Below are 26,766 nucleotides of genomic sequence, written 5' to 3' on the forward strand. Positions count from 1 at the left end.
GACTTTAAATTCAGTGATCTGGCATTGCTGTGGACAGCCCCGAAGGTCGTCGCGCCAACGCGGAGGGGACCTCGCGAGCCCGGAAGCGCCTAATAGGAACCAAGATGGCGGATGTGGAGTCGCCTCAGAAGTTGTCGGGAGCGCCTCCGCCACCTGAGGGGGTGGGGGGAGGCCACTGCTCCGAAATCTCCACCGAGCTCATTCGCTCTCTGACAGAGCTGCAGGAGCTGGAAGCGGTGTACGAACGTCTGTGCGGCGAGGAGGTGAGGAGCTGATCTTCCTTCTATTAGAGTCTGTCTGTCAGGGAAAACTAAAAAGCACCTTCCCAGGACGCTTTAGTGTGCTTGGGCTTTCGGGTACATCTGTCAGTTCTATTCACTCAAGCTTACCTGGACTATCTCGTTTCTTGGTTTGCTCCGGTATTGATTTCCCTAACGAATAAAACTGCAAGTGGTGCATTTATACATGTTTGTATGTATACATATAGATATATATGAACCTATGTATGTGTACACACACACACACACACACACACACACACACACACACACACACACACACACACACCCCAAGTTGTTTGATTTTCAAAATAAGAATTATTTTGACTTAGAAAGTGAAAAGCTATGAATGTTTTTTTTTTTTTTCTCGACTCATTTAAGGGAGAAGTTACTGCAAATTAGCTTCAAGTTTTAAGACTTTATCTTGTAGGGAATTATGTGTATAACTTTAGCAGTTCAGTTAAATCAGAGCTTTGAAGGGGTTTGAGCATTTTCTTATTTTGAGACTGCCTCTTTGTTGCCCAGATTTGCCACCTTCCTGTGGCAATCTCCCAAACTGCTGGCTTTATAGGTGAGCTCACAACTCTATCGAAATTTGAAAGCTCCCTGCAAGGAGGTTGAATTTTAAGACTAGGACATAACTGTCTAGTCTCAAAACAAGTCATTTCCTCTCTTGTACCTTTGATGATGGGTGTGGACAGAATTCTGATTCCTTTCCATTGATAGCAAGTTATCTCTCGATACCTTCTTTGCTTGGCATGGCAACCTGATGCTTTCAGTTCATTTTCCAATGTGGTTGGGTTCCTTGCTAGTCAGAAGATGTAAACTTGGATCTAAAAGTTTGGCAGCTGGTTTTCCCGGTAAACATTTTTCTTTTTAGACAGTGTCTCTCTAGCCCTAACTGGCCTGCAGCTCACTATGTAGATTAGGCTTGCCTTGAATTTAGTAATCTGCCTGCCACTGTCACTCAAGTAATGGGATTAATGTCCTGCACCACTCAAAGCGCTTTTGATGGGGGAAAAGAGAATCCTTATTAATATTGTTTTGTTTTGCTTTTGAAACAGTTTCTCTGTGTAGCCTTGAATGTCCTGGACTTGCTTTGTAGACCAGGCTGGCCTCGAACTCACAGAGATCTGTGCACCACTGCCCTGGAAAAAATCCTTATTATCATTGAATATTTTTGAATACCGTCTTTCCCCAATTCGAGCAGTTTCTTATGCTTTCTCAGCAAGAAGTATTTTAAAATTCAGTGCTCTTGTCTTAGCATTACTAACTTTAGGGGCTGAAGAGATGGCTTAGCAGTTAAGGGCACTGTTTGCTCTTCTAGAGGTTCTGAGTTCAGGGCTCACAACCATCTGTAATGGTTCTGGCATGCAGATAGGGCACTCATACACACAAAATAAATAAATAAATAAATAAATCTTAAAAAATAAAAGTCCCAGGGCAAGAGAAATGTCTCATGAGTAAGAGCATTGGCTGCTCTTCAGAAGACCTAGGTTCAATTTCTAGCACCCACATGACACCACACAACTGTTTGTAACTCCAGTTGTGGGGGATTCAAAATTGTCATGCAGGCATACATGCAGGCAAAACACTAATGCACATAAAACAAAAATAAATATTTTTTTTTAGCCAGCCTGGTCTACAAAGAGAGTTCCAGAATAGCCAAGATTACACAGAGAAACCCTGTCTCGAAAAACCAAAATAAATAAATAAATATCCTAATTTTATAGCCAATAATTCAATTAAAACATTGGGGAAATATTTGAGATCTTATAAATGTTACAATGTTGGCTCTATGTTTGTATTTAATGACTGCCTGGAAGTTTTCCTCTGCATTCTTCTAGGCTGTCTTAATTAAATATGTTGCTAACAATGTTGCACAGTATACTACATGCTATGACAAGCATTTTCTTATCCTGTTTCATTTGCATAAAAACCCTATAAGGCACACATTACTCTCCCTATTTTACAAGTGAAAAAATAGAAGTAGAGCTAAGTATAATTCATACCATAATTCCAACATGCAGGAAGCTGGGGCAATAGGATCCCAAGTTCACGGGCTGCACAGAGAGACCTCTCTCAAGGGGACAAAAGTCAACTAATGCGTAAGAGTGTGTAAGTTGAAGTAGCACAGTAAGTAGCTTCACTGAGATAGAAGTGCAATCATCCCCTCTGAGCACTAAGTACACAGGAAGAAAGGATTTTTTAAAATTATGGTCTCTTTGGAAATTTAATTTGTCTAGCTACCATATTTTATTTTGTTTCTTTTTAAAATTTATGTGTGTGGGGAAGCAAGTATGTCATATCGCAAGTGTTAAAGTCAGAGGACAACTTCCAGAATTGATCTCTCCTTCTACCGTGTGGATGCTGAGGCTCAGACCCCAGTCAGCAGACTTGGTGGCAGGAGTCATTTCTCTAGTTCCTCTTCTGGTGCTGAGACAGGGTCTCATATAGCTCACACAGCCCCCAAACTGGCTTTGTAGCCAAAACTGGCCTTAACTGCTGATCCTTCTGCCTCTCTCCTGGGTGCTGAGATAACAAGGCAACATCACCACATATCTAAATTAGCCACTAAGTTTTAGAGTCTATTTGAAACACTCTACAAATAGTATTGAATAAATATTTGTTCCCATTGTATTATTCATCTGCCAGATGGAATAAGATATACTAAATGAAATATGTAGTGGGCACATGCCTATAATCCCGGTCCTTGGGAAGTAAGAAAAGAACAAGAATTCAAGGTCACCCTGTATTTCAAGCAAGTGATAGACCACCCTGGATTACAGAAGATCTTACATCAAAACAAACATAAGATGACATAGCCAATTATTTAGTCCAACAGAACAAAGCAAAGCAGTGTTGAAGTCCAAAGGGACTATAATGGAAGGAAAAACTATTTAAATGTGATTCACCTTTTAGCTAGGTTGAGCTAGGTAACTTTGTTTTGCATTTGCTTGTTGTTGTTTTGAGACAGGATCTCTCTATGTAGTATTGGCTGTCCTGAATATGTATACAAGGCTGGCTTTGAACTCACAGAGATCCAGCTGCCTTTCTCCCAGTGCCGGCATTAAAGATGTATGCCACTACATTCGGCTTAAGTTAGAGAACTCTTAAAGTTCCTTCTACCTAGGGCTAAAGATAGAGTTTAATATTTGAACACTTGCTTAGCATATATGAGGTTATACGTTTAATCCCCAGTAACTTAAAAAGAAATTTTCTTATATCCATTCTGATGATAAGGTGTGTTTGTCTGTGTTTCAGAAAGTGGTAGAGAAAGAGCTGGATGCTCTTTTGGAACAACAAAACACCATTGAAAGTAAAATGGTCACTCTCCACAGGATGGGGTAAGTATGTATGGCAGCAAGAATTGTACATTCCAAGCAGGCCATGGTGGCCTAATTTCCCCCTCTTGCTCCTGTTCTCTATCTCTGTGGGTAAGTGTGCCCTGATGATGTCTGTCTTTAGTCCCAACCTACAGTTGATTGAGGGAGATGCGAAGCAGCTGGCCGGAATGATCACCTTCACCTGCAACCTAGCTGAAAATGTGTCCAGCAAAGTCCGGCAGCTTGACCTGGCCAAGGTAATCCCACTGAGCATTTGATGCTTGAGCTCATAGAAGGGAGAGAAGAGGTTACATTAGAGACTAGATAAGAACCACCCAGTAGCTGGGCGAGGTGACGCACGCCTTTAGTCCCAGCACTCAGGAGGCAGAGGCAGGCGGATCACTGTGAGTTCGAGGCCAGCCTGGTCCACAAAGTGAGTCCAGGACAAGCAAGGCTACACAGAGAGACCCTGTCTCGAAAAACAACAACAAACAAACAAACAAAAAGAACCATCCAGTAAAAAGCAATACAAAATACCAGAACCTGACAAAGATACCACATGAAAACTCCAGACCAGTAGCTTTTACACATATAAAAATAAAAATTCTGGCTGGAGAGATGGCTCAGAGGTTAAGAGCACTGCCTACAAAAAGAAAAAAAGAAAAAAAAAGCACTGCCTACTCTTCTAAAGGTCCTAAATTCAATTCCCAGCAACCACATGGTGGCTCACAAGCATCTACAATGAAATCTGGTGCCCTCTTCTGGCCTGCAGGTGTTAAATGCAGGCAGAACACTGTATACATAAATAAATAAATCTTAAAAAAAATAAAAATAAAAATAAAAATCTCAAATACTAAAAGGAAATCCAACTGTGTGTGTGTGTCTGTGTGTGTATGTTAGGATATATATATAACATATATATTATATATATCTATTATATATATTAGGATTTGTCCTAGAAATGCAAAGCTGGTTTAACATCTGAAAATCAAGCAATGTCAAAAAGGCTCTAGGGAAGGAGCTGGATAGAGAGAGTGCTTGTCTAGTATGCATTGCAGCCCTAGTTTAGACTCCAGCTCAGCAATTTATGTTCCCAGGTATCACATACATCTTGATTCAGTTATGAAGTTATCAAAATAAATAGGGATTGTTCCCATTGATGCTTCTATTAAGATGAATTAACCACACTAATTAAATCATGGTATCTGTTAGTGTCTTGATATCATCCATAACAGTTTTATAAGTGGTTATGGTAGTGTTTTTTAATTTGCCAGTTACAGCTGAAAATCACTGACAGCTAGGTTCTATTCCTAAATCAGTACTTTCTGAAGAGCATTGTGAGAGAACAGGACATTGTTTTAAGCACAAAGAATTTTTGCAGAACCGCCTCTACCAGGCCATTCAGAGAGCTGATGACATCTTGGACCTGAAGTTCTGCATGGATGGAGTTCAGACTGCTTTGAGGAATGAAGATTATGAGCAGGCTGCAGCCCACATTCATCGTTACTTGTGCCTGGACAAGTCAGTCATTGAGCTCAGCCGACAAGGCAAAGAAGGTCAGTATCCCAGACTGTTGGTTCTGGTTTAGTTATAAGCATCCATGATCTAAACTGAGCAAACTCAATTAAGAAAAGTATGTGTTTCCAGCTACTGTGGCTCAAGTCTGTAGTACCAGCACAATTTATTTGCCTGATATTCTGGACTTTCTGTGATTGACTCATGCCATCTCTATAGAATAGTCACAAGTCCTTCATTCATTGTGCAAGTGTGTAAGAATGTTAATTCAGAACATGGCTGTTCTGGCAAGAGATCACATCCAAAGACCTTCTGGGTCTATGTGATCCCAATGGCAAGAGCTCACATCCAAAGATCTTCTAGGTCTGTGTGATTTGGCTGGAATACAAACACGCCTTTAATCCAGGAGACAGAGGCAAACAGATCTGAATTCAAGGCTTGGTATAGAGCAATTTTCAGGTAAAGAAAAGCTTAGGTCCAAGCATGGTGGTACATACCTTTAATCCCAAACAAAAGTAAATTTAGTTTGTAGAAGGAAGCATCCATGTTTGAAACTGATGTCTAACTGAGTGGTAGAAAAGGTGATGAATTAGAGAACATTTGATAGACTAGGATACGCCCAACTCTCATGAGAAGAGAGAAAAAAGGAAGCTTATTAAGAGGCAGTTTTTCAGAGAGAGGAGGCAGTTTTTACCAGGACAGTAATAGAGAGATGGGTTACAGAGAGAGAACTCAGGCGAAGAGGGAACAGGCCAGAAAATAAGCCAGGAGATTAGAGCAGATTGCTGACTTAGTTTGATGCCAAGCAGAGAAATTCCAGGCCAAGAGAGAAGCCAGATTAATTAAGTCAGCTGGGAGAACAGTTTGAGGTAGAATAGCTGAGTTGAACCAGCCAGCCCAGAGCTCAGAAAGAACAAGAGTGAGCTTATTCAACAGTAAATCTCAGAGGCTAAAATATTCTAGGCCTAGATTAAATTATACAGAAGCTAGAAGCTTCCAGGTCTAGGCCTAGGTTAACAGAAGGAGGCAGTAAGCCTCCCAGACAATTGAAACAGAAGAATAAAAGTTACTTTAAAAAAAAAAAAGATTTATTATGCATACAATGTTCTGCCTGCATGTGTGACTTCCAGGCAGAAGAGGGCACCAGATCTCATTATAGATGGTTGTGAGGCACCATGTGGTTGCTGGGAATTGAATTCAGGACCTTTGGAAGAGCAGACAGTGTTCTTAACCACTGAGCTATCTTTCCAGCCCCTAAAAGTTACTTTTACGCAAGTGTTTCTTTCTTTCTTTCTTTTTTTTTTTTTTTTTAAGATTTACTTATTTTTTTTTTTATACAGTATTCTGCCTGCATGTGTGACTACACACCAGAAAAGGGCACCAGATCTCATCATTGATGGTTATGAGCCACCATGTGGTTGCTGGGAATTGAACCCAGGACCTCTGGAAGATCAGACAGTGCTCTTAACCTCTGAGCCATCTCTCCAGCCCTGCACAAGTGGTTCTTAAGCTCTTATTTAAGCTTGGACATAGACTACTTGCAGTATTTTTCAAATACTCATCATACTTCTGCTTCTGTCACTTTGCTTATTACAGTTCCTTTTCCTGGAATGTGCGTCTCTCCTGCTCAGCTACCAAAGTCCTGTCCAGCTTGAAGAGATGACACATAACTTCTCTAGGAAGTCTTTTTAATTATTTCAGCCAGAAATATAACTTTTAGGCACTTTTCTTATGACTCTTACCATAAATTGAATTGTATTATGTGTATTAGGACCCAGACTTTTATCTTTTACCTGATTATAACTTTCCATGACAGAACAATCATGGTGGATGCATCTTTCAGTCATCCACATTGCTGAGTATCATGTATACAGTAGATATTTAAATATATTTGCCAAGTGAATAGTGGTACACAAAGTGACATGGGCCTGACATAGCACCATCCTGTACATTGATTTTCATTTTCTCTCCATTGAGCAGGAAGCATGATTGATGCCAACCTGAAATTACTGCAGGAAGCTGAACAGCGTCTTAAAGCCATAGTAGCAGAGAAGTTTGCTATTGCTACCAAAGAAGGTGATTTGCCCCAGGTGGAGCGATTCTTCAAGATCTTCCCACTGCTGGGTTTACATGAGAGTGGACTAAGCAAGTTCTCAGAATATCTTTGCAAACAGGTATGAGCAGTGTATTAGTCAGGATTCTCTAGAGTGACAGAAGTTAATGGAATAAATCTCTATATATGCATATATTTATGAGGGATTTATTGTAATGACTTATAGGCTGTGGTCCAACTAATCCAGCAATGCTAGCTATGAACAGAAAGCCTGAGCATCTTGTAGTTGTGCAGTCCCACAAGCCTGAGTGTCTAGCTGGTCTTTTGTAGATGCTAGAGTCCCAAATAAGTAGGCTCCACTGCCAGTGAAGGAATGGATGTGCTAACAAGGCAAGGGCAAGCAGGCAAAGAGCAAAAGCTTCTTTCTTATATGACCATATTAAGACTTCCAGCAGGGGGCTGGAGAGATGGCTCAGCGGTTAAGAGCACCGACTGCTTTTCCAGAGGTCCTGAGTGCAATTCCCAGCAACCGCATGGTGGCTCACAACCATCTATAATATGATCTGATGTGCACTGTATACATAATAAATAAACCGAAAAGAGATTAAAAAAAAGACTTCCAGCAGAAGCCGGGCTGTGGTGCCACACGCCCTTAATCTTTGCACTTGGGAGGCAGAGACAGGCAGGTCGCTGAGAGTTCGAGGCCAGCCTGGTCTACAATGTGATTCTAGGACAGTCAAGGCTACACAGAGAAACCTTGTCTCAAAAAAACAAAAAAAATAAAATAAATAAATAAAAGACTTCCAGCAGAAGGTATAGCTCAGATTAAAGGCTGTCTTCCTGCCTTAGGATTCATATTGAAGTTGGCCATGGCAGCAGATGCCTGTATCCCAGCATTCTGGGAGGCAGAGGCAGGCAGATCTCTGAGTTCAAGACCAGCCTTGTCTACAAAGTGAGAACCAAGGCTACAGAGAAACCTTGTCTCAAAAAACAAACAAGCAAACAAACAAGATCCCAGATCAAAGATGTGTGTCTTCCTACCTCAAAAGTCCAGACTAGAAGTGGATTCATCCACTTCACACCAAGCAGAAAATCTCACAAGTGTGCCCTCCATTTCTGGATTGTAGTTCATTCCAGATGTAGTCAAATTGACAACCAAGAACAGCCGCCACAGGCAGTAATTACTTCCTAGTGTGATGATGTGGTTCTTTGCCTACAGAGTAAGACATTGGGAAAATGAAGTTTGTTTTTAAATTCTTCATGTACAGTACTAGAGGAGAGCCTAGGATTTCATGCATCTGTGCAGTCACTCTATCACTGAGCTGTGTCCCCAGCCCTCACCAGCCTCACTCTAACTCACACAAGCCTTAAACTTGAGATTTTCCCACTTCAGCTTTACAAGTTGCTGGGCTTATGGCTATCAACATCAGGCCAGGCTGACAAGTCTGGTTTGGTCCTTTGAGGAAGAGTTGTGCTGCGACCCTAGTTCAATGAGAATTTGTTGGGTACCCCATGCTGGCTTTCAGATCGCAGTGCAGTCCTCTGGCAGGGATTAACAAATTGTTTTCATGGATCCTTCTTTTTCCTAGTGTGATTTTGCTTTTACTATAATCTCGAAGAAATAGATACATACATCCGTTCACCACATTTTCTTTATGGCCTGCTCTTTCCCAGACATGGCCTGGACATCTGCTGATACACATTGATTTTCAAAAGACCAGGTGAAAATACAGGAAGATTAAAATACAACTTCTGATAAGTTGAATCGCTCTTTTAAGCTGTTGCTCAGGAACTGCTTTCCGATGTTGTCTGTTTTTGAGACAGAATATTGATATGTAACCCGGGGTGGCTTAATATGTAGACCAAGCTGGCCTTGAACTCTGATCCTTCTGCCCCAGCTCCCAAGTATAGCATATGGGCTGTCTTCATTTAAGATCTGTTGAAGAGACAAAGACACTTGAGTTCAAGCCTACCACCCTGAATTTGATCCCCAGAAGCCAAGGTGAAAAGAGAACTGACCCTACAAAGTTGTCCTCTCACCTCCACATTCACTGAGGCATGGAGCTACCTAATTCACTACACACAAAGATTAAAAAAGAAGTTAATTCTCAGTTGATGGTGATGGCGCGAGCACTTGGGAGGGAGGAATGAGAGTGGCGAAGTCAAGGTTAGCCTGTGCTACATAGTAAATAAGGAGACTTTAAAAAAACAAACAAGTTAATTCTCAAAGATGGACAGGAGCAGAGCAAACAAATGTGCAGAGTTGTTGGTCATTTTAACAGTCTTATCAGTGCATTCTTTATACACCCAGAATTCTCTTATAATAGAGACCACTCTGCCATTAGGAAAATGACACCGTTCCATATAGACTAGCTTATTTCCCTGTTGCAGTGTTCTCAGCCTTCCTGATGCAGCAACCCTTTAGTATAGTTCCTCATGTTGTGGTCGCCCCCAACCATAAAGATATTTTTGTTAGCCAGGCATGGTGGCACATGCCTGTAATCCCAGCAATTGGGAGGCAGAGACAGGCAGATCTCTGTGAGTTTGAGGGCAGCCTGGTCTGCAAAAGTGAGTCCAGGACAGCTAAGGCTACACAGGGAAGCCCTATATTGAAAAACCAATAAATAGATATATTTGTTGTTGTTGTTGTTGTTGTTGCTACTTCATAACTAATTTTTCTACTGCTGTGAATCAAAACATAAATATTTTGGAGATGGAGGCTTGCCAAACAGGTTGCAACCCACAGGTTGAGAACCGCTGCTCTGTAACATTTGTTTGTACATCTATCAAGTTATACTTTAAGATCATTATTAGAATTAAGAGTGTTTTCTTCTTTTAGTTAATGGTAGTCCATATTTTCAAGGAGATTAAAAGATTATTTCGATTAATATTTTGCTGAGCACAGAGCTTTAATCTTAGGAGTAAATAAGCAGAGATAGGCGGATCTCTGTGTCTTGTAGGCAAGCCTGATCTACATAGCAAGTAAGTTCCAGGCCACCAGTGAGGGATACATAGTGAGACCCAGTCTCAATAAAGAAAAAAGAGTTATCACATACTCAGGTTCCTTGTCCTACTTGTGCACCCATAAGAGATTTTCGTTAGTGCTGCCTCCAACCTTCAACCACCAAGGAAAATTTGGTGGAAGGAAAGGTCGCCAGAAGTCTTTGGTCTGAGAAATATGTGTGAGTATTTCTGCTTTCAGGTAGCCAGTAAAGCTGAGGAGAATCTGCTCTTGGTGCTGGGATCAGACATGAGTGACCGAAGGGCTGCAGTCATCTTTGCAGATAATCTCACTCTCCTGTTTGAAGGTGAGCCTCTTTCTCTACACCAGGGAGACTGCAGACATTTTCTTCTAAGATCTGCATTCTAGCCTTTCCCCTCCCTCTACTCAGGTGTGCTTAAGCCAATCCTGTAGTTTCCTATGTGTTGATTTATTGGATAATCTATCTCCAAATTAGTAACTGATTAGCATGATTATAAAGTCTCTCCAGTATTTTTAACCTTCCTAGTCCTCAAGACCCAAACGCTAAAATATACTTAACCTAAAATAATTTGCTACAAGGAAGGTGATCTACTCTAAAGATCCTGCTAGAGAAGACACTATGACTTCTCCCTCAAGTGCCTGGTAGTATACATCCCTGTTTATAGTTAATAAATTTCCATAGCAACATCTAGCATGAACTAGAACTGACCATTTCAAATAATGAGGTAGCTGAAAGGGATTGAGTTAGACCTAGACCTTTGATGGGGAAAGGAACTTATTTTACGGGAAAAATACGTAGAGTCCAACTCTCACTTTCTTCTAGGGATTGCCCGAATTGTGGAAACCCACCAACCCATAGTGGAGACTTATTATGGACCAGGGAGACTCTATACCTTGATCAAACATCTTCAAGTAGAGTGTGACAGACAGGTGGAGACAGTGGTAAACAAGTTCATCAAGCAGAGGGACTACCACCAGCAGGTGAGCAGGGGAACCGCCTGCAGTCTAAAAGCAGCTTTAGTCAGGGCATCACTAGAGGAAACTAGGAGAAATGAAGATAAAGAAGTGAATGAATGAATAAATGAATGAAGAAAGAAAGAAATTGCCTAGGGGGACCTGGAGAGATGGCTCAGCGGTTAAGGACACTGACTGCTCTTCCAGAGGACCCAGGTTCAAATCCTAGCCCACATAGCAGCTCACGAGTGTCTGTAAGTTCAAGATTTGACACTCATGTAAACATGCACGCAGGCAAAACACCAATACACTTAAAATAAAGGTAAATAAATTTTTAAAAAAAGAAAGAAGGAAAGGAAGAAAGTGCCTAAAGAAGAAGGACAGATGCTGAAGGTATATTGGTCTACATTTTGCCTATTGCTGCTTTAACACAACATTGAATGTACAACCGTGCCCTCTGGGGATGATATTGAAGGTCAAATGTTAACAATTTGTTTTGAATTTCACCATAGTTCCTTATGGCTTCCTTTCTGAGAACTATTTTTCCATCCTTGTAAGCACTACAAATAAAAGTAGCACACAGACATAGGAATGCCAGCTGGGCTTGGTGGTACCTAGCTGTCATCCCAGCAGTTGGGAGGATGAAGCAGCCGGGTCACCATTATTTTGAGGCCAGCCTGAGTTACATTGTGAGTCACTGTCTCAAAAGACCACACAGATTGGTTCATCTGTAAGAAAAGCCTCAGACTAGGAGACCAACAGTAATGCATGAGAATGTCATTAATATTACTTTTATCTTTTTAAGACTTATTTATTGTTTTTTATTTTCTCTGTATCAGTGTTTTGACTATGTGTATGTATGTGCAGCATGTGCGTGCCTAGTGCTCATTAAGGCCAGAAAAAGGCACCAGAGCCCTTGAAATTGGAATTACAGGTGGTCGTTAGCCACCACATGGGTTCTGAAACCAAAATCCCAGGCCTCTGCGAGAGCAACAAGTGTTCTTAAACCACTAAACCATCTCTCTAGCCCCTGTCGTTACTTTTTTTTCCCTTGGGGCAGGGGAGTTGGGCATTTTTTCAAGACAGGGTTTCTCTGTGCAGCCTTGGCTGTCCTGGACTCGCTTTGCAGACCAGGCTGGCCTCGAACTCACAGAGATCCTCCTGTCTCTGCCTCCAGTGCTGGGATTACAGGTGTGCACCACCATGCCTGGCTCCACCATTACTTTTAAATGTAATAACAAAGGCTGGAGAGATGGCTTAGCAGTTAAGAGCACTTGCTTCTCTTCTAGAGGACCTAAGGTTGATTCCCAGCACTTGTATGGCAGCTAACAACCGTCTGTGACTGTGGTTCTAGAAGATTTGAACAAGGCACTTTCTGGCCTCCACAATCAGTGCATACATGCTGCACATACTTACATGCAGGCAAACTATCCTTATACTAATGAAAACTTAAGTAAGTGTAGTAATAGAAATGAGCAACAGTACCTAAATTAAAAACAAGTCTTTGGCTAGAAAGTCCACCTCTGGCTTGAAAGAAAAGCAACCCTAGTTAGCAACATGAAGCTTAGCATTGTAGGCTGGAATGGCCAATGGGAGGCAAGAATACTGTTCTGATTTCTATGGTGTTTTTCAGTTCCGACTTGTCCAGAGTAACTTGATGAGAAATTCTGCGACAGAAAAAATTGAACCAAGGTAATAACCTTTCAACCTGTAAGAGTTTCAATTATTAGTTATATCTAATTTAGAGACTGATGTATTAAAATGTGGTTTTATGCTTTGATTTTGTTTTTGGTTTGTTGAGACAGATCTTTCTATGTGCTGTCCTTGAACTCTCTATGTAGATCCAGTCAGCCTTGAACTTACAGAATCTGATCCACCGGCCTCTGCCTCCCAAGTACTAGGATTAAAGACCTGTGCCACCTTACCCAGAGTGATTTTTGTAAAAATATTGTAGAGGTAAGTTGTTGACTACTCAAGTTAGTCTCAGACTCATAGCAATCCACCTGCCTCAGTCCTCCAAGTGCTAAGATTACAGGCATGAGCCACCAATTTCCAATTCAGTTTCTCATAATAGAAGATATTGTAAAAAAAATATTTCTAGGACTGGAGAGATGGCTCAGAGGTTTTTTCAAAGTTCAATTCCCAACAACCACATGGTCGCTCACAACCATCTATAATGAGGTCTGGTGCCCTCTTCTGGAGTGCAGGCACACATGCCCGCAGAATACTGTATAAATAATAAATAAATAAATCTTAAATTAAAAAAAAAACTTTTAAAAGATAGCTCTATATAATACATATAGTTAATAAGGAATAATAGATCGCTGGCTAAGGATATCTCAGTAAGAGTACTAACCTGGTATGCACAGCAAAACCCAGCACCACATAAAAACAGGCATGAGCCACCTTTAATCCCAGCACTTGGGAGGCAGAGGCAGGTGGATCTTTGTGGGTTCGAGGCCAGCCTGGTCTACAAAACAGGTCCAAGACAGTCAAGGCTGTTACAACAGAGAAACACTGTCTAAAAAACAAAACAAAACAAAAAACCAAAACAGGCACCATGCTTCATGCCTATAATACTAGTGCCTGCTCTTCCAGTCATGGCAGCAAAAGGAAGGTGACAAAAGGAACATCATCTTCTGGAAAGCACACACTGTGCCGCCGCTGTGGCTCAAAGGAATACCACCTTCAGAGTCGGCCTGTGGCAAATGTGGCTACCCTGCCAAGTGCAAGTAAAAGTATAGCTGCAACGCCAAGGCTAAGAGACAAAACACCACCAGGACTGGGCAGATGAGGGACCTAAAGATTGTCTACTGCAGATTCAGACATGAGTTCTGTGAAGGAACAACACCTAAACCCGAGAGGCCAGCTGTTGTTCATCTTGAGGATTTCAATCAGTCATAAAATAAATGCTCTGGTTTCAAACAAACAAACAAACAAACAAAACTAGCACCCTAGAAGGTAGAGGCAGGAGTTCAGGGTCATAATCAGCTACATAGTGAATTCAAGGCTAGCCGGTACTGCATGAGACTCTATTTGAAAAACAAAATTAGAGCCTAGAGAGATGGCCCAGTGGTTAAGATCATCTACTGTTCTTCCAGAGGATCCAAGTTTGGTTTCCAGGATCTAGATGGAATGGCTCACAATCACCTGTAATTCCAGCTCCAGCAGATCCAACATCTCTGAAATCTCTGGGCATCCACACTCACATGTATGCACATAACTACACAGAGACATAAATACACACATAATACTTTTTTTTTTTTTCATAAATCAGAGGCCTAGAGAGACGGCTCAGCAGTGAAGAGCACTAGCTATTCTTCCATATGGCAGCTTACAGCCATCTGTAACCAGGTCCAGGGACTCTAGCCTCTACAGGCACTACTTGATCTTGTTGGACAGATACACATGTGCATAAAACATCCATTCATGTAAAATAAAACAAGGCCGGGCGCTGTGGCGCACACCTTTAATCCCAGCACTTGGGAGGCAGAGGCAGGCAAATCTCTGTGAGTTCAAGGCCAGCCTAGTCAACAAAGTGAGTCCAGGACAGCCAAGGCTACACAGAGAGACCCTATCTCGAAAAACCAAAAAACAAACAAACATGTAAAATAAAACAAAAGAAACATTTTTAAAGTGTTTTGGTTTTTCTTTTCTTTTCTTTTTTTGTTTGTTCGTTTGTTTTTCAAGATAGGGTCTCTATGTAGCCTTGGGTATCCTGGACTCACTTTGTAAACCAGGCTGGTCTCGAACTCAGTGATCCACCTGCCTCTGCCTCCCAAGTGCTGGGATTAAAGGCGTGCACCACCACGCCTGGCTCATTTTTAAAGTTTTTCATTTTAAAAATTAAATAAAAAGAAAAATTTCACTATATACATATTATGTACCAGATATTGCCTCCTACAATAGTAAGGTGACCAAAACCATATATAACTCCTTTCTTATGGCACTTATAGGCTATCTGATCAATAATAATTGTCCTACTGTGCTTTCTGTTGCTGTGATAAACACCAGTGACCACAAGCAACTTGGAGTAGACGGTTATTTGGCTTACATGTTCCAATCAAAGCCCATCGTTGAGGAAAGCCAACACAAAACTCAAGCAGGCAGGAACTGTAGCAAAGACTATGGAGTGCTATTTACTGACATGTTCTTCATGGCTTGCTAATTTTTCTATACATCCCAGGACCACATCGCAAAGATAACACTGGTGCTGAGGGTTTTGGGCCATCCCACATTAGTCATTAATCAAAAAAATACCTCACGGACTTGCCTATAGGCCAACCTTCAAAAGCATTTTCTCATTTGAGGTTCATTCTTCCCAGAAGACCATAGCTTGTGTCAAGCTGACGGAAAACTAACCAGCATAGTAATGATAGCTAACACATGTATAATGTTTATTGTATGCTAGGCATATAAGGACCTAACAGATACTAAGCCACTTCAAAGTATGCTTAACCTCTACACTACTGGCATTTTGGCTAGATAGCTAGTTTTTTGTTTGTTTTTTGGGTCCCCCCCCCCCCAGGAACAATCCTGTACACTATGAGATGAATAGCAGTATCCTTGTCTCTATCCACTATAGTCCCCTGGGGGAGCAAAATCAGTTGTACATCACTAATTTAATCTAACTATTTTCAGATGAACAAACTAAAGCCTAGAAAGGCTAAATGACTTGACCAACATAATAGCCAGAAACAGAATCTAAGCAGCTTAGTTCTAGAATACATGCTGGTGACCACTGAGGTGTATATGAAGGATAGGGCACAAGAGAGCATGTAATAAGATATAACCACATATGGACAAGTTTCAGGAATTCTTAGGCCTGAGACTAAAGAGTGAGTTGGAGTACAAGGAAGAGTGTCCCAGATAGCACAAGGAAAGTACATGCAAAGTATTAGTTTGAAATAAGATAAATATGAGGGGATTATTAAAGAGTCATTCTCAGGCCGGGCGTGGTGAATCTCTGTGAGTTTGAGGCCAGCCTGGTCTCCAAATTGAGTACAGGACAGCCAAGACTACAAGAAAAACCCTCTCTCAAAAACCAAAAACAAGGGCTGGAGAGATGGCTCAGAGGTTAAGAGCACTGACTGCTCTTCCAAAGTTCCTGAGTTCAATTCCCAGCTACCACATGGTGGCTCACAACCATTTATAATGAGATCTGGTGCCCTCTTCTGGCCTGCAAGCAGAGTACTGTATACATAATAAATAAATTAAAAAACAAAAACAAAACACAAACAAACAAAAGACTTGAAGCTTGCTGTTTCAGGTAGCCTGGTTGGCCGATGAGCTCCCAAGGAGCTCTCTTTATGCTGGGTTACAGACATGTGGCCATGCCTGCCTTTTTTTTCTTTTAACTTTTTTTTTTTTTTTTGGAGACAGTTTCTCTATGTAGCCTTGGCTGTCCTGGAACTTATTATGTAGACCAGGCTGGCCTTGAACCTACAAAGATCCACCTGCCGCTTCCTCCTAAGTGCTAGAAGTAAAGGCATGCACTAACACCACTCAGCCTTTAAAAAACAAAAAAACCACAGGTGCTGTGAATTCCAACTCAGGCCTTTATTTTGTGCAACAAGCACTCTTAACTAGTGAGCCATCTCCCAGCCCTGTAGTGAGTTGTGAAATTAGGAAGTTCAAGTCAAGTTTGTTTTCTCAGGATTGTTCGGCTGTTCACTGAGATAGATGACTAGGACATTGTTTGGTGGTGTGTCCTAAATCTCATGGCTCAATTTGAGATTGGGGAGAGCATATTTTCTTTCACATAAGCATCGGTAATTTTCATATTGAAGGTAAATGACTCAGGTACTGGCAAGTTGAAAATGTAGTTGAAGCTGGGTATAGTAGCACATACCTTTAATCCCAGCACTCGGGAGGCAGAAGCAAGTGAATCTCTGAATTTGAGGCCAGCTTGGTCTGCATAGTGAGTTCCAGGATAGCCAGAACTAAATAGAGAGACCCTGGTTGGTAGCTGTCTCTGTAATGAGCAGGGCAGCACAGCCATCAGGCAGAACTACCCTTGGGGTTAGGGTCAGGGAGTCTGTTTTTACCTTGTAGCCCTTCTGTTCATAGAGATAATGTATTCTTATTCCCTATGCTCTGTGTCTCAGGGAGCTGGACCCTGTCCTGACTGAGGTTACCCTGATGAATGCTCGCAGTGAGCTGTACTTACGCTTCCTCAGGAAAAGGATCAGCGCAGATTTTGAAGTGGGGGACTCCATGGCTTCAGAAGATGTAAAGCAAGGTAAAATATACTTCTGATGTTCGGGGGGGGGGGGGGAGGACTGGCATAGGCTGCTGGCACTGTCTTGTCATAGTCAGACTTCTTGCTAAGGAAATGTCTGAGTGTGTAGATGAATTGGCTCTTAGTGGAAATGTTCAGTGTGGTACATTTTAGAATTGGACTGAAATTGAGAGGCTTCTAAATATGTTAGATTGATTGATTGATTGATTGGTTATGTATACAGTGCTATGCCTGCATGTGAGCCAACAGGTCAGAAAAGGGCACTAGGTCTCAATATGGTGGTTATAAGCCACCATGTGTTTGCTGGGAATTGAACTCAGGACCTCAGAACAACCCCAAGTTCTCTTAACCTCTGAGCTGTCTTCCAGCCCCCTAAATACATTATATAAAGGTGAAGAATGGGGCTGGAGAGATGGCTCAGAGGTTAAGAGCACTGGCTGCTCTTCCAAAGGTCGTGAATTCAATTCCCAGCAACCACATGGTGGCTCACAACCATCTATAATGTGATGATATGATGCCCTCTTCTGGACTGCAGGTGCATATGCAGACAGAGCGCTGTATACGTAATAAGTAAATTTAAAAAAAAAAAAAGGTGAGAAAGCTGGTGTCCTTTCTTTCCTTACACTTTTCTCTATGCCAGCTCTGGTTTATAGTTAGTAAATGTGTGTGTGTTTAAATAATACAGAAGACCTGTTTACACAGTGAACTTTTAAATGACAACTATTCTGAAACTGGAGAGTAGCCATTGTTGCACAAATAAATTGCTAAAGATCATTGGATTGTATACATATAATGATGGATTCTGTGGACTAGAAACTATACCTCAGTAAACTTACTGTATAATACAAACAGGACATGGAAGCATATGCCTCTGGCCCCTGCTCTGAGTTATGTAGCTATGAGAAAGGAAGAAAAAAAAAAAGCTGGGCATAGTCCCAGAGTTAAGAGCAATGGCTAGTCTTGCAGAGAACCAGGTTCAGTTCCCAGCACCGATATGGAAGCTCACAACTGCCTCTAATGCCAGTTTCAGGGGATCCAGCACCCTCTTCTAGTGTTTGTAGGCACCAGGCAATTAAAATAATAATAAAAAAATTCTGACCCATTAAATAAAATTTTTGAAAGAGATGGTCTAATTTCATTTGTATATAAACTCTTCAGGTTTTCTTGTTTTGAAGTATATCTGATATGTTACCCAGGCTGGTCTCATCTCATTCCAAATTCCAAGTAGATTTTGTTACATGCATATACATGTACATACCAGATATATCGATGCATGTCTGTGGAGTCCTAACTACTAAGAAGACTGAGGTAGGAGCATTACTTGAGCCCATAGTGAAACCTGATCTTCATAGTAGAGACCCTGTCCCAAAAGAGTAATGATTGAATTCATGTGGGGTATCTGCAGGGTCCTGCAGAGACCCATGTAGAATTTGACTTTTTTGTGACTTATGCCAACAAATATGGCATCTGTTCAAAGGGAATTACATATTTATCCAGAGTACTTAGCGATGTCGATAACAACCACCACTGTTCTGACCTATTTATATAGGTCACATCTGAGTAACTAATTTACCTAGTCTTTTTTTTTTTTTTTTTTTTTTTTAAGATTTAGGTATTCGGGCTGAAGAGATGGCTCAGAGGTTAAGAGCACTGGCTATGCTTCCAGAGGTCCTGAGTTCAATTCCCAGCATCACACGTGTCTCATAACCACCCATAGTAAGAACTAGTGCTGTCTGTGGCAAGCAGGCACACATACAGGCAAGGTGTTGTATACATACTAAATAAACCTTTTTTTTTTAAATAAATCTTTATTTATTTATTCATGTATTTTATGTATATGAGCACTCTATCTTCATACGCAACAAAAGTAGGAGTCAGATCTCAACAAAGTTGGCTGTAAGCCACCATGTGGTTGATGGGAATTGAACTCAGGACCTCTGGAAGAGCAGCTAGTGCCCTTAACCGCCGAGTCATCTCTCCAGCCCTCTGAAATTAAAATTTAATTAAAGTTAAAGTGGACATGGTGGTATATGCCTTTAATCCCAGCACTGGAGGCAGATGCAGTTACATCTCTGAATCCAAGGCCAGCTGGTCTATAGAGTGAGTGCAGGACTACACAGGGAAACCCTGTCTTTAAAAATAAACACATAAATTTAAAGTTAAAAATTTTAAATTGAGTCCCTTGGTCCTTAGCCACATTTGAAGTCTCAAGAGTTGCCATGGAGTTGGGCATGATGGCACACTCTGATGATGCCAGTATTTGGCAGACCTGGACCAGCAAGTCATTCTTTAGTGCTAGGGTCCTAAGAAGGAAGATCCAAGGATCAGATATAAAGAAGACAGAACAGGTTGGGTAGGAGATCTTACATAAAGTATGTCTTAGGCCAAGCTTATTAAGAAGTACAGAATCTTAGGTACTATTTTCAGGGAGAAATGGGACTATTTGAGCAGAAACTATTATACAATGGGACAAAGTCAACAGGAAGCTAATCAAACAATATTGCACTAGTGGAACACAGGGTATCTCAAGAACATTAAAGAGCAAGTACACAGTGGCCTTGAAGAGTTGGGCTCTCAGGACACAAAGCCATAGCTCCCCCAAGGCCCAGGCCTCAGGCCATTACCAGCTCTGCCAAGCATATTCCTGGTTTCATACATCAGGGCCTCAGGGAATATCTCCCAAGGCCCTGGCTCTAGGCTATTACTGGCTCTGCCAAGCTATGTTCCTTCTCCATGCATCAGAGCCTCAAAGAAAGCCTTGAATCACCCCATCCCGCAACATTTGGCTGAGTCAGAAGATCCACCACAAGTTTGAGTCTACTCTGGGTTTTATATATACAGCAAGACTTCATTAATGGGAAAAATCTGCCATGGCTTTTTTTTTTTGCATACATGTTACTTGCATATATGTTCACGTGCTATGGATGCATGTGGTGGGTGCACGTGCCTGTATGTTCACATGTGGGTGAAAGCCTAAAGTTCATATTGGATGTCTTATTGAGTTGCTCTCCACCTTACATATTAAAGCAGGGTCTCTTGCTGAGCCTTACATCGGCTAGCCAGTTTGTTATCAGGGTTCCCTGTTTCCATCTCCCAGGATGGGATTACAACCACACTCCCCGGCTTGGTTTTAGTTTTGTTTTGAGACAGGGTCTCACTGTGTAACCCTGGCTGGCCTGGAACTCACTGTGTAGACCAGGTGAACTTGGAATTTACAGAGATCTCCCTGCCTCTGTCTCCTGAGTGCTAGAATTGAATGAATGTGCCGTCATGGCAGACGCTTTACCCACTGAGTCATTTCCCCAGCCGTGCCATGGCTTTTGACTATCATATTGGACAGCATGATTATAAAACATGTCCTTGTCTGGCAAGGTGGCTCAGACATGAAAGTGCATGCTGTACAAGCCTCATGACCTGAGTTCAGTCCCTAGAGAAAGAACTGTCTCCCTAAAAGCTGTCCTTTGACATCCACAAGAACACTGTGGCATGTGTAGCCCACACTCACAGAGCACTATGGCATATATAGCCCACACTCACACATTATTAACACACAACACAGTAATAGTGAACTTAAAAAAAATTTTTTTTTGGCTTCTCTGTGTAACCTTGGCTTTCCTGGACTCGCTTTGTAGACCGGGCTGGCCTCAAACTCACAGTGATCCTCCTGCCTCTGCCTCCCAAGTGCTGGGATTAAAGGTGTGCACCACCAACCCCGGCTTGAATAAAATATTTTTAAATTTCCACCATCACGGATCTTCCTGTTGAACAGCTAGACAGTACTGATATAGAAGATGAAGTGCTTTATATCAAATATATTTTGGCCTTTGCCCTAGAAACATGTATCATTTGACTTCTATGTAATCTTGGAGAACAAATGAAAAGGAATTAAATTATTTGTATAAAATGGTCCGCTGTGGGAGAAGTAGGTCAGTGATTAAGAGCTCTAGACCTGGGTTGTTTCTGGTGCCCATGTGACTGCTTATAACCACCTGTGACTCCAGTACAAGGGAAGAGGTGCTGTCTTCTGGCCTCCATGAGCAAAGGGCATGCTTATGCCGCATTTATATACGGGCAAAACACTCATATACACAAAATAAAAGTAAATCTTTTTTTAATGTTCACTATTATCTTCAATTATTATGATTTCCAGTTGTTTAAAAAAAAAAAAAGAACCCAGCTGTTAGCCAAGGAGATACACACCTTTGATCCCAACACTCAGAAGGCAGAGACAGATAGGTCCCTGAATTCAAGGACAGACTGGTCTACAAAGCAAGTTCCAGGCTACACAGAGAGACCCTATCTAAAAAATAAATAAAAGAAAGACAAATGATCCCATGTCTAAAATTGTACATGGTGGCTCACACCTCTAATTCCATCACTCAGGAGCTGACGCTGATAGATCTCTGTGAGTTCCAGACAAACTGGTTCAAGATATAGCTGGGCCAGGCGTGGTGGAGCACAGCTTAATCCCAGCACTCTGGATGCAGAGGCAGGCAGATCTCTGTGCATTGGGGGCCAGCCTGATCTACAAATCGAGTTCTAGGACAGCCAGGACTACACAGAGAAACGCTGTCTTGAAAACCTAGATAGATAGATAGATAGATAGATAGATAGATAGATAGATAGATAGATAAAAAGGATAATGTAAATTCTCTGACAAAATATCCAATGATGCTGGATATAGTGGCCTAATTCCAGGATATGGGAGGCTGAGACAGGAGCATCAAAAATAAGTAAGCTGGGACAGGATTTAACTCAGAGGTGGAGCGTTCATCTAGTGAATACAAGGCCCTGGGTTCCATCCTAGTATCCCAAGGGGAAAATAGTAATAATTAAGGGGCCAAAGAGGTAGTTCAGTGGGCAAGAGTGCTTGCAGACACTTCAGAGGTCCAGAGTTTGGTTCCTAAGGCCCAAGTTGGGCAGCTCACAACCACTTGAAACTCCAGCTTCAGAGGATGCTCTCTTCTGGCATCTGCAGATATTTACATGCAGATATACAAACAGACACACACATATACATAAGTAAATAATCAAATAAGTATTTAAAAATAATTATGCTAAACAAAAAGTATGTAGAAAAGTACTGTCGCTGTGATTTAAATCATGGAAAATATGCATCTCTTTGGAACAAAGACTAGAAGGGAAATTTAAAAATGAAAAACACTGCTCTGTTTATCTTGAGGGAGAAAAGTGAATGTTCCTTTCTTGACTGTCCCCTAGAGCACCAGAAGTGCCTGGACAAACTCCTCAATAACTGCCTATTGAGCTGTACCATGCAGGAACTAATTGGCTACTATATTACCATGGAGGAGTACTTCATGAGGGAGACTGTCAATAAGGTAGGACATTAGGATTCATCTCTTGCAAATGGGGCTTCCTGTCCAAGAAGCCAGGCTGAAGGCAATGGTTGAGACCTGTCTGTCATATTTCTTGGTCCTGCTTTGAGAGTACTTTTGGATGCAGTGTGTAAGCAGATATCTCTGGAGCTGCCATGCTCTTCACATTCCCAGTTGGGTCTTTCTCAAAGACTACAGAAGAACAGCTCAGCCCCCATGGAGCCTTCTTATTCCCCTCCTCCCTGCAGATATATGGGGTAGGGCCTCTCCTATGTCTGATATATGGGTAGGGCCTCTCCTATGTCTGATATATGGGTAGGGCCTCTCCTATGTCTGACATCCTAGGTAATGATTGTTGCCTAAGCAAAGGCCCCAAATACTAAGTTTTCTAATGTAGTGATTAGAGAAGTGAGCTTTTGTTTTGTTTTGTTTTGTTTTTTTGTCGAGCTATGACCAACATGGATGATGTGTAGGAAATAGAACAGAGACAGGTCTAGTATAACCAGAACCATCTAGAATGCGCAGAGCTGGGATACTCACTGAGGACTTTGCCTTTTGATAGGCTGTAGCTCTGGATACCTATGAGAAGGGTCAGTTGACATCCAGCATGGTGGATGATGTCTTCTACATTGTTAAAAAGTGCATTGGGCGGGCTCTGTCCAGCTCTAACATCGACTGTCTCTGTGCCATGATCAACCTTGCCACCAGAGAGCTGGAAGCTGACTTCAGGTACTGTTGACTTCCTTTCTGCTTTTCAGGCATAAACATTCTAGTTGTATTTGATTCCTTGGTCTTATCTGTTTCTTTCCTTTTTTCTTTATGGGTCATATTCAGTTCTAAACAAGATTCAGCTAGCTGGGCATGATGGTGCATGCCTTTGATTCCAATACTTAGGAAGGCAGAGCCAGATGGATCTCTGACTTCGAGGCCAGCCTGGACTACAGAGTGAGTTCCAGGACAGCCAAGAACTCAGAGAAACCCAGTTGTGTGTGTGTGCGCGCGCGCGCGCGCGCGCGCGTGTGTGTGTGTGTGTGTGTGTGTGTGTGTGTGTGTATGCATGCATGCATGCATTATCCTGTTCCTAATATGGCATCCTTAGCTCAAGGAAACTGTCCATCAGTCAGCTACCTTGAGTGTCAAACTTCTGACACTTGACCTAACTCAATAAAGTACGCTGAAGGTGTCATTATCCTCAGACTCAAAAGAAAAGCATATGGTTTAGACAAAACAGTAATTACAAAGACATTGATAGTTTCCATTTCTACAATCCAAACACTATACCAACATTACCCCTACTTCATTGTTTTTTGGATTTTCAAGACAGGGTTTCTCTGTGGAACAAGGGCTGTTCTGGAACTCACTGTGTAGACCAGGCTGGCCTTGAACTCAGAGGTCTGACTGCCTCTGCCTCCTGAGTACTGGGATTAAAGGTGTGCGCCATCAACCCCCTCCTCATGTTTGTGGGGGTTTTTTGGTTTCTTTGCGTAGAAATCTTGATGTAGGGCAGATGAGATGGTTCAGCAGGTAACAATACTTGCGGCTGAGCCTAAGACCTGTTTAATGTCCAGAGCCCACATGGTGTGGAAGGTGAACCAACTCCTGCAAGTTGTTCCGTCACCTCCACAGATATGCTGTAGCATGTGTTCCCTTATACAAAGTAAGTAAATATCTTTAAAAATTATATAGGGCTGGGCGTGGTGGTGCACGTCTCTAATCCCAGCACTTGGGAGGCAGACACGGGTGCATCTCTGTGAGTTCAAGGCCAGCTTGGTCTACAAACTGAGTTCCAGGACAGCCAGAGCTACACAGAGAAACTCTGTCTCAAAAAAAAAGATATACGAACTGCCTTCGGTTTTGTAAATGTAGAACTGGTGATTGTATCCTCTGTCATGGGTCACAGACCTCTTAAAAAGTAGAACAGAGAAGCCAGGCATTGTGGCATATGCCTTTAATCCCAGCACTCTGGAGTCAGAGGCAGGCTGTGAGTTCGAGACCACCTTGATCTACAAAGCAAGTCCAGAACAGCCAGGGCTACCCAGAGAAACCCTATCTCAAAAAACAAAACAAAAAAAGTCGAACAAGGAAGCTTGTACTGATTTGACTCAAAATGTGTTTTTAGCTCCTACATGGTACTGCTTTTTACTAAGCTATATTGTGATTCTGTGTAGCCTTGTCTATCCTGGACTCACTCTGTAGACCAGGCCAGCCTTGAACTCACAGAAATTTGCCTACCTCTGCCTCCTCGAGTGCTGGGATTAAGGGTGTACATCACTGCACCTGGCTGTGTCTCCTCTTTGAAGCTCAGTGGTAGTAAGTGAAATCTGATGAAGAAGTGAACATTAGCTAAAACCACAGTAACATTGCAGGACCATCATGGACAGTGTAGTTACTGAAGAAGAGTGAGGTCCATTCCACCCTCTTTTCCAGCTTTGCTGTTTGATAGATGATGACTGACCTTTTTTTCCCTTGTATTGTATTCTATAAAAAGAAATAACCAAGGTTCTGGAGAGATGGCTTAGCAGTTAAAAGGACTGACTGTTCTTCTAGCGGAACCAGGTTCAATTAGCAGCACCCAACTGTTCGTAACTCCAAGATCTGACACCCACAGACATACATGCAGGCAAACCCACAATGCAGATAAAATAAAAATAAATAAAATTTTTTTAAAGATTTATTATTTATTTTGTGTATATGAGTGCTTTATCTGCATGTACACCTGCACGCCAGAAGAGGGCATCAGATCCCATCACAGATGGTTGTGAGCCACCATGTGGTTGCTGGGAATTGAACTCAGGACCTCTGGAAGAGCAGGTGGTGCTCTTAACCACTGAGCTATCTCTCCAGCCCCCATAAAGTATTATTTTTTTTAACCCAGCCAGGCATGGTGGCACATGCCTTTAATTCCAGCACTCAGGATGCAGAGGCAGGTGGATCTCTGTGAGTTTGAGGCCAGCCTGGTCTACAAAGCGAGTCCAGGACAGCCAAGGTTACATCGAGAAACCTTGTCTCAAAAAAGAAAGAAAGAAAGAAAGAACCAATCTCCTTTATATATTCTTAGTACCTTTGAGCAAGTACTGCTTGCTGTTCTGTCCTGGCTCCTAAGGTCTCCGCCTCAAATCAGCAGCTGGTACTGTGGAGTCAGGGTAGTGGGTTCTCTGTTCTTGCTGTCCTGTAAGCCAGGTTGAATGCTATCACTCTGCATATGCCATTCTGCCCCACAGGGATGTTCTATGTAATAAGCTGCGGATGGGCTTCCCAGCCACCACCTTACAGGACATCCAGCGTGGGGTGACAAGTGCCGTGAACATCATGCACAGCAGCCTCCAGCAAGGCAAGTTTGACACAAAAGGCATCGAGAGCACTGATGAAGCCAAGCTGTCCTTCCTGGTAGGTGGCCATCAGGCTGGCAGCTGGGTCAGTTTTTCTTAAGGGTTATTGCCATTTTGAAAAAGGTTTTACAGCCAAAGCTGATCTTGAAGTTGCTATGTAATTAAGGGACTTAACTTCAGTCTTTGGAGTGCTGGGATTACAGGCGTGTGCCCTGTTAGCAGTGCTCAGCATGGTGTACTCTACCAACTGAGCCACATTCCTAGCCCCTTGAGAGGTTATACTATAACCTCTTAGCCACATTATAAAACGCCGCAAGGTGAAGACTTTCCCTTTAGAACTTAATGAAAAAGGAAAACACCTTTAAGAATAGTTCGTCTAGGTTCTGAAACCACTTCTTCCCTAAGAACCTGCTCTGAGCACCCTGAGGCAAAGTATGGACTTTACCCACTCCAAAAAAAAGCCTAGATTCCTTACTTCTCAGTGTTGTTCAGAGGGCTCCTCTTACAAGCTGTTAAGGGGCTCCACAGCATATGCATCTACCTAAAAAACAACTCTAACATCTGTGCCAGCCTTCTACACTGCTTTTCTGAGCAAAGGCCCACAGACTAGATGGATACCAGTCCTTCATCCCTCCCAAGACTGCTTTTCTACTAACTTCTTTGGAGCATGACTGTAACCTCAGTACCTGGGAAGCTGGGAAAGGTGCATCATGACTTCAAGGTTATCCTGCACTGTTAGCCAGGGGATCTC

The 26,766-nt window shown here is 42.1% G+C and overlaps 1 protein-coding gene across 1 annotated transcript in view; it reads left to right on the plus strand.

Annotated features, from left to right (window-relative positions):
* The first annotated feature begins 81 nt into the window (after positions 1-81).
* Positions 82-26,766, plus strand: part of Cog4 (component of oligomeric golgi complex 4) — a 40,196-nt gene continuing 13,511 nt past the window's right edge. The window contains exons 1-12 of the mRNA XM_051169043.1: positions 82-263; positions 3,543-3,625; positions 3,747-3,861; positions 4,986-5,160; positions 7,100-7,293; positions 10,375-10,480; positions 10,979-11,136; positions 12,743-12,801; positions 17,217-17,350; positions 22,571-22,689; positions 23,249-23,415; positions 25,908-26,073. Of these exons, the coding sequence (XP_051025000.1) occupies positions 105-263; positions 3,543-3,625; positions 3,747-3,861; positions 4,986-5,160; positions 7,100-7,293; positions 10,375-10,480; positions 10,979-11,136; positions 12,743-12,801; positions 17,217-17,350; positions 22,571-22,689; positions 23,249-23,415; positions 25,908-26,073 (1,635 nt within the window). The 5' untranslated portion in view covers positions 82-104. The remainder of the gene's footprint in view (positions 264-3,542; positions 3,626-3,746; positions 3,862-4,985; positions 5,161-7,099; positions 7,294-10,374; positions 10,481-10,978; positions 11,137-12,742; positions 12,802-17,216; positions 17,351-22,570; positions 22,690-23,248; positions 23,416-25,907; positions 26,074-26,766) is intronic.

This window comes from Acomys russatus, chromosome 26 (genome assembly GCF_903995435.1).
Source record: "Acomys russatus chromosome 26, mAcoRus1.1, whole genome shotgun sequence".
NCBI classification, from domain to species: domain Eukaryota; kingdom Metazoa; phylum Chordata; class Mammalia; order Rodentia; family Muridae; genus Acomys; species Acomys russatus.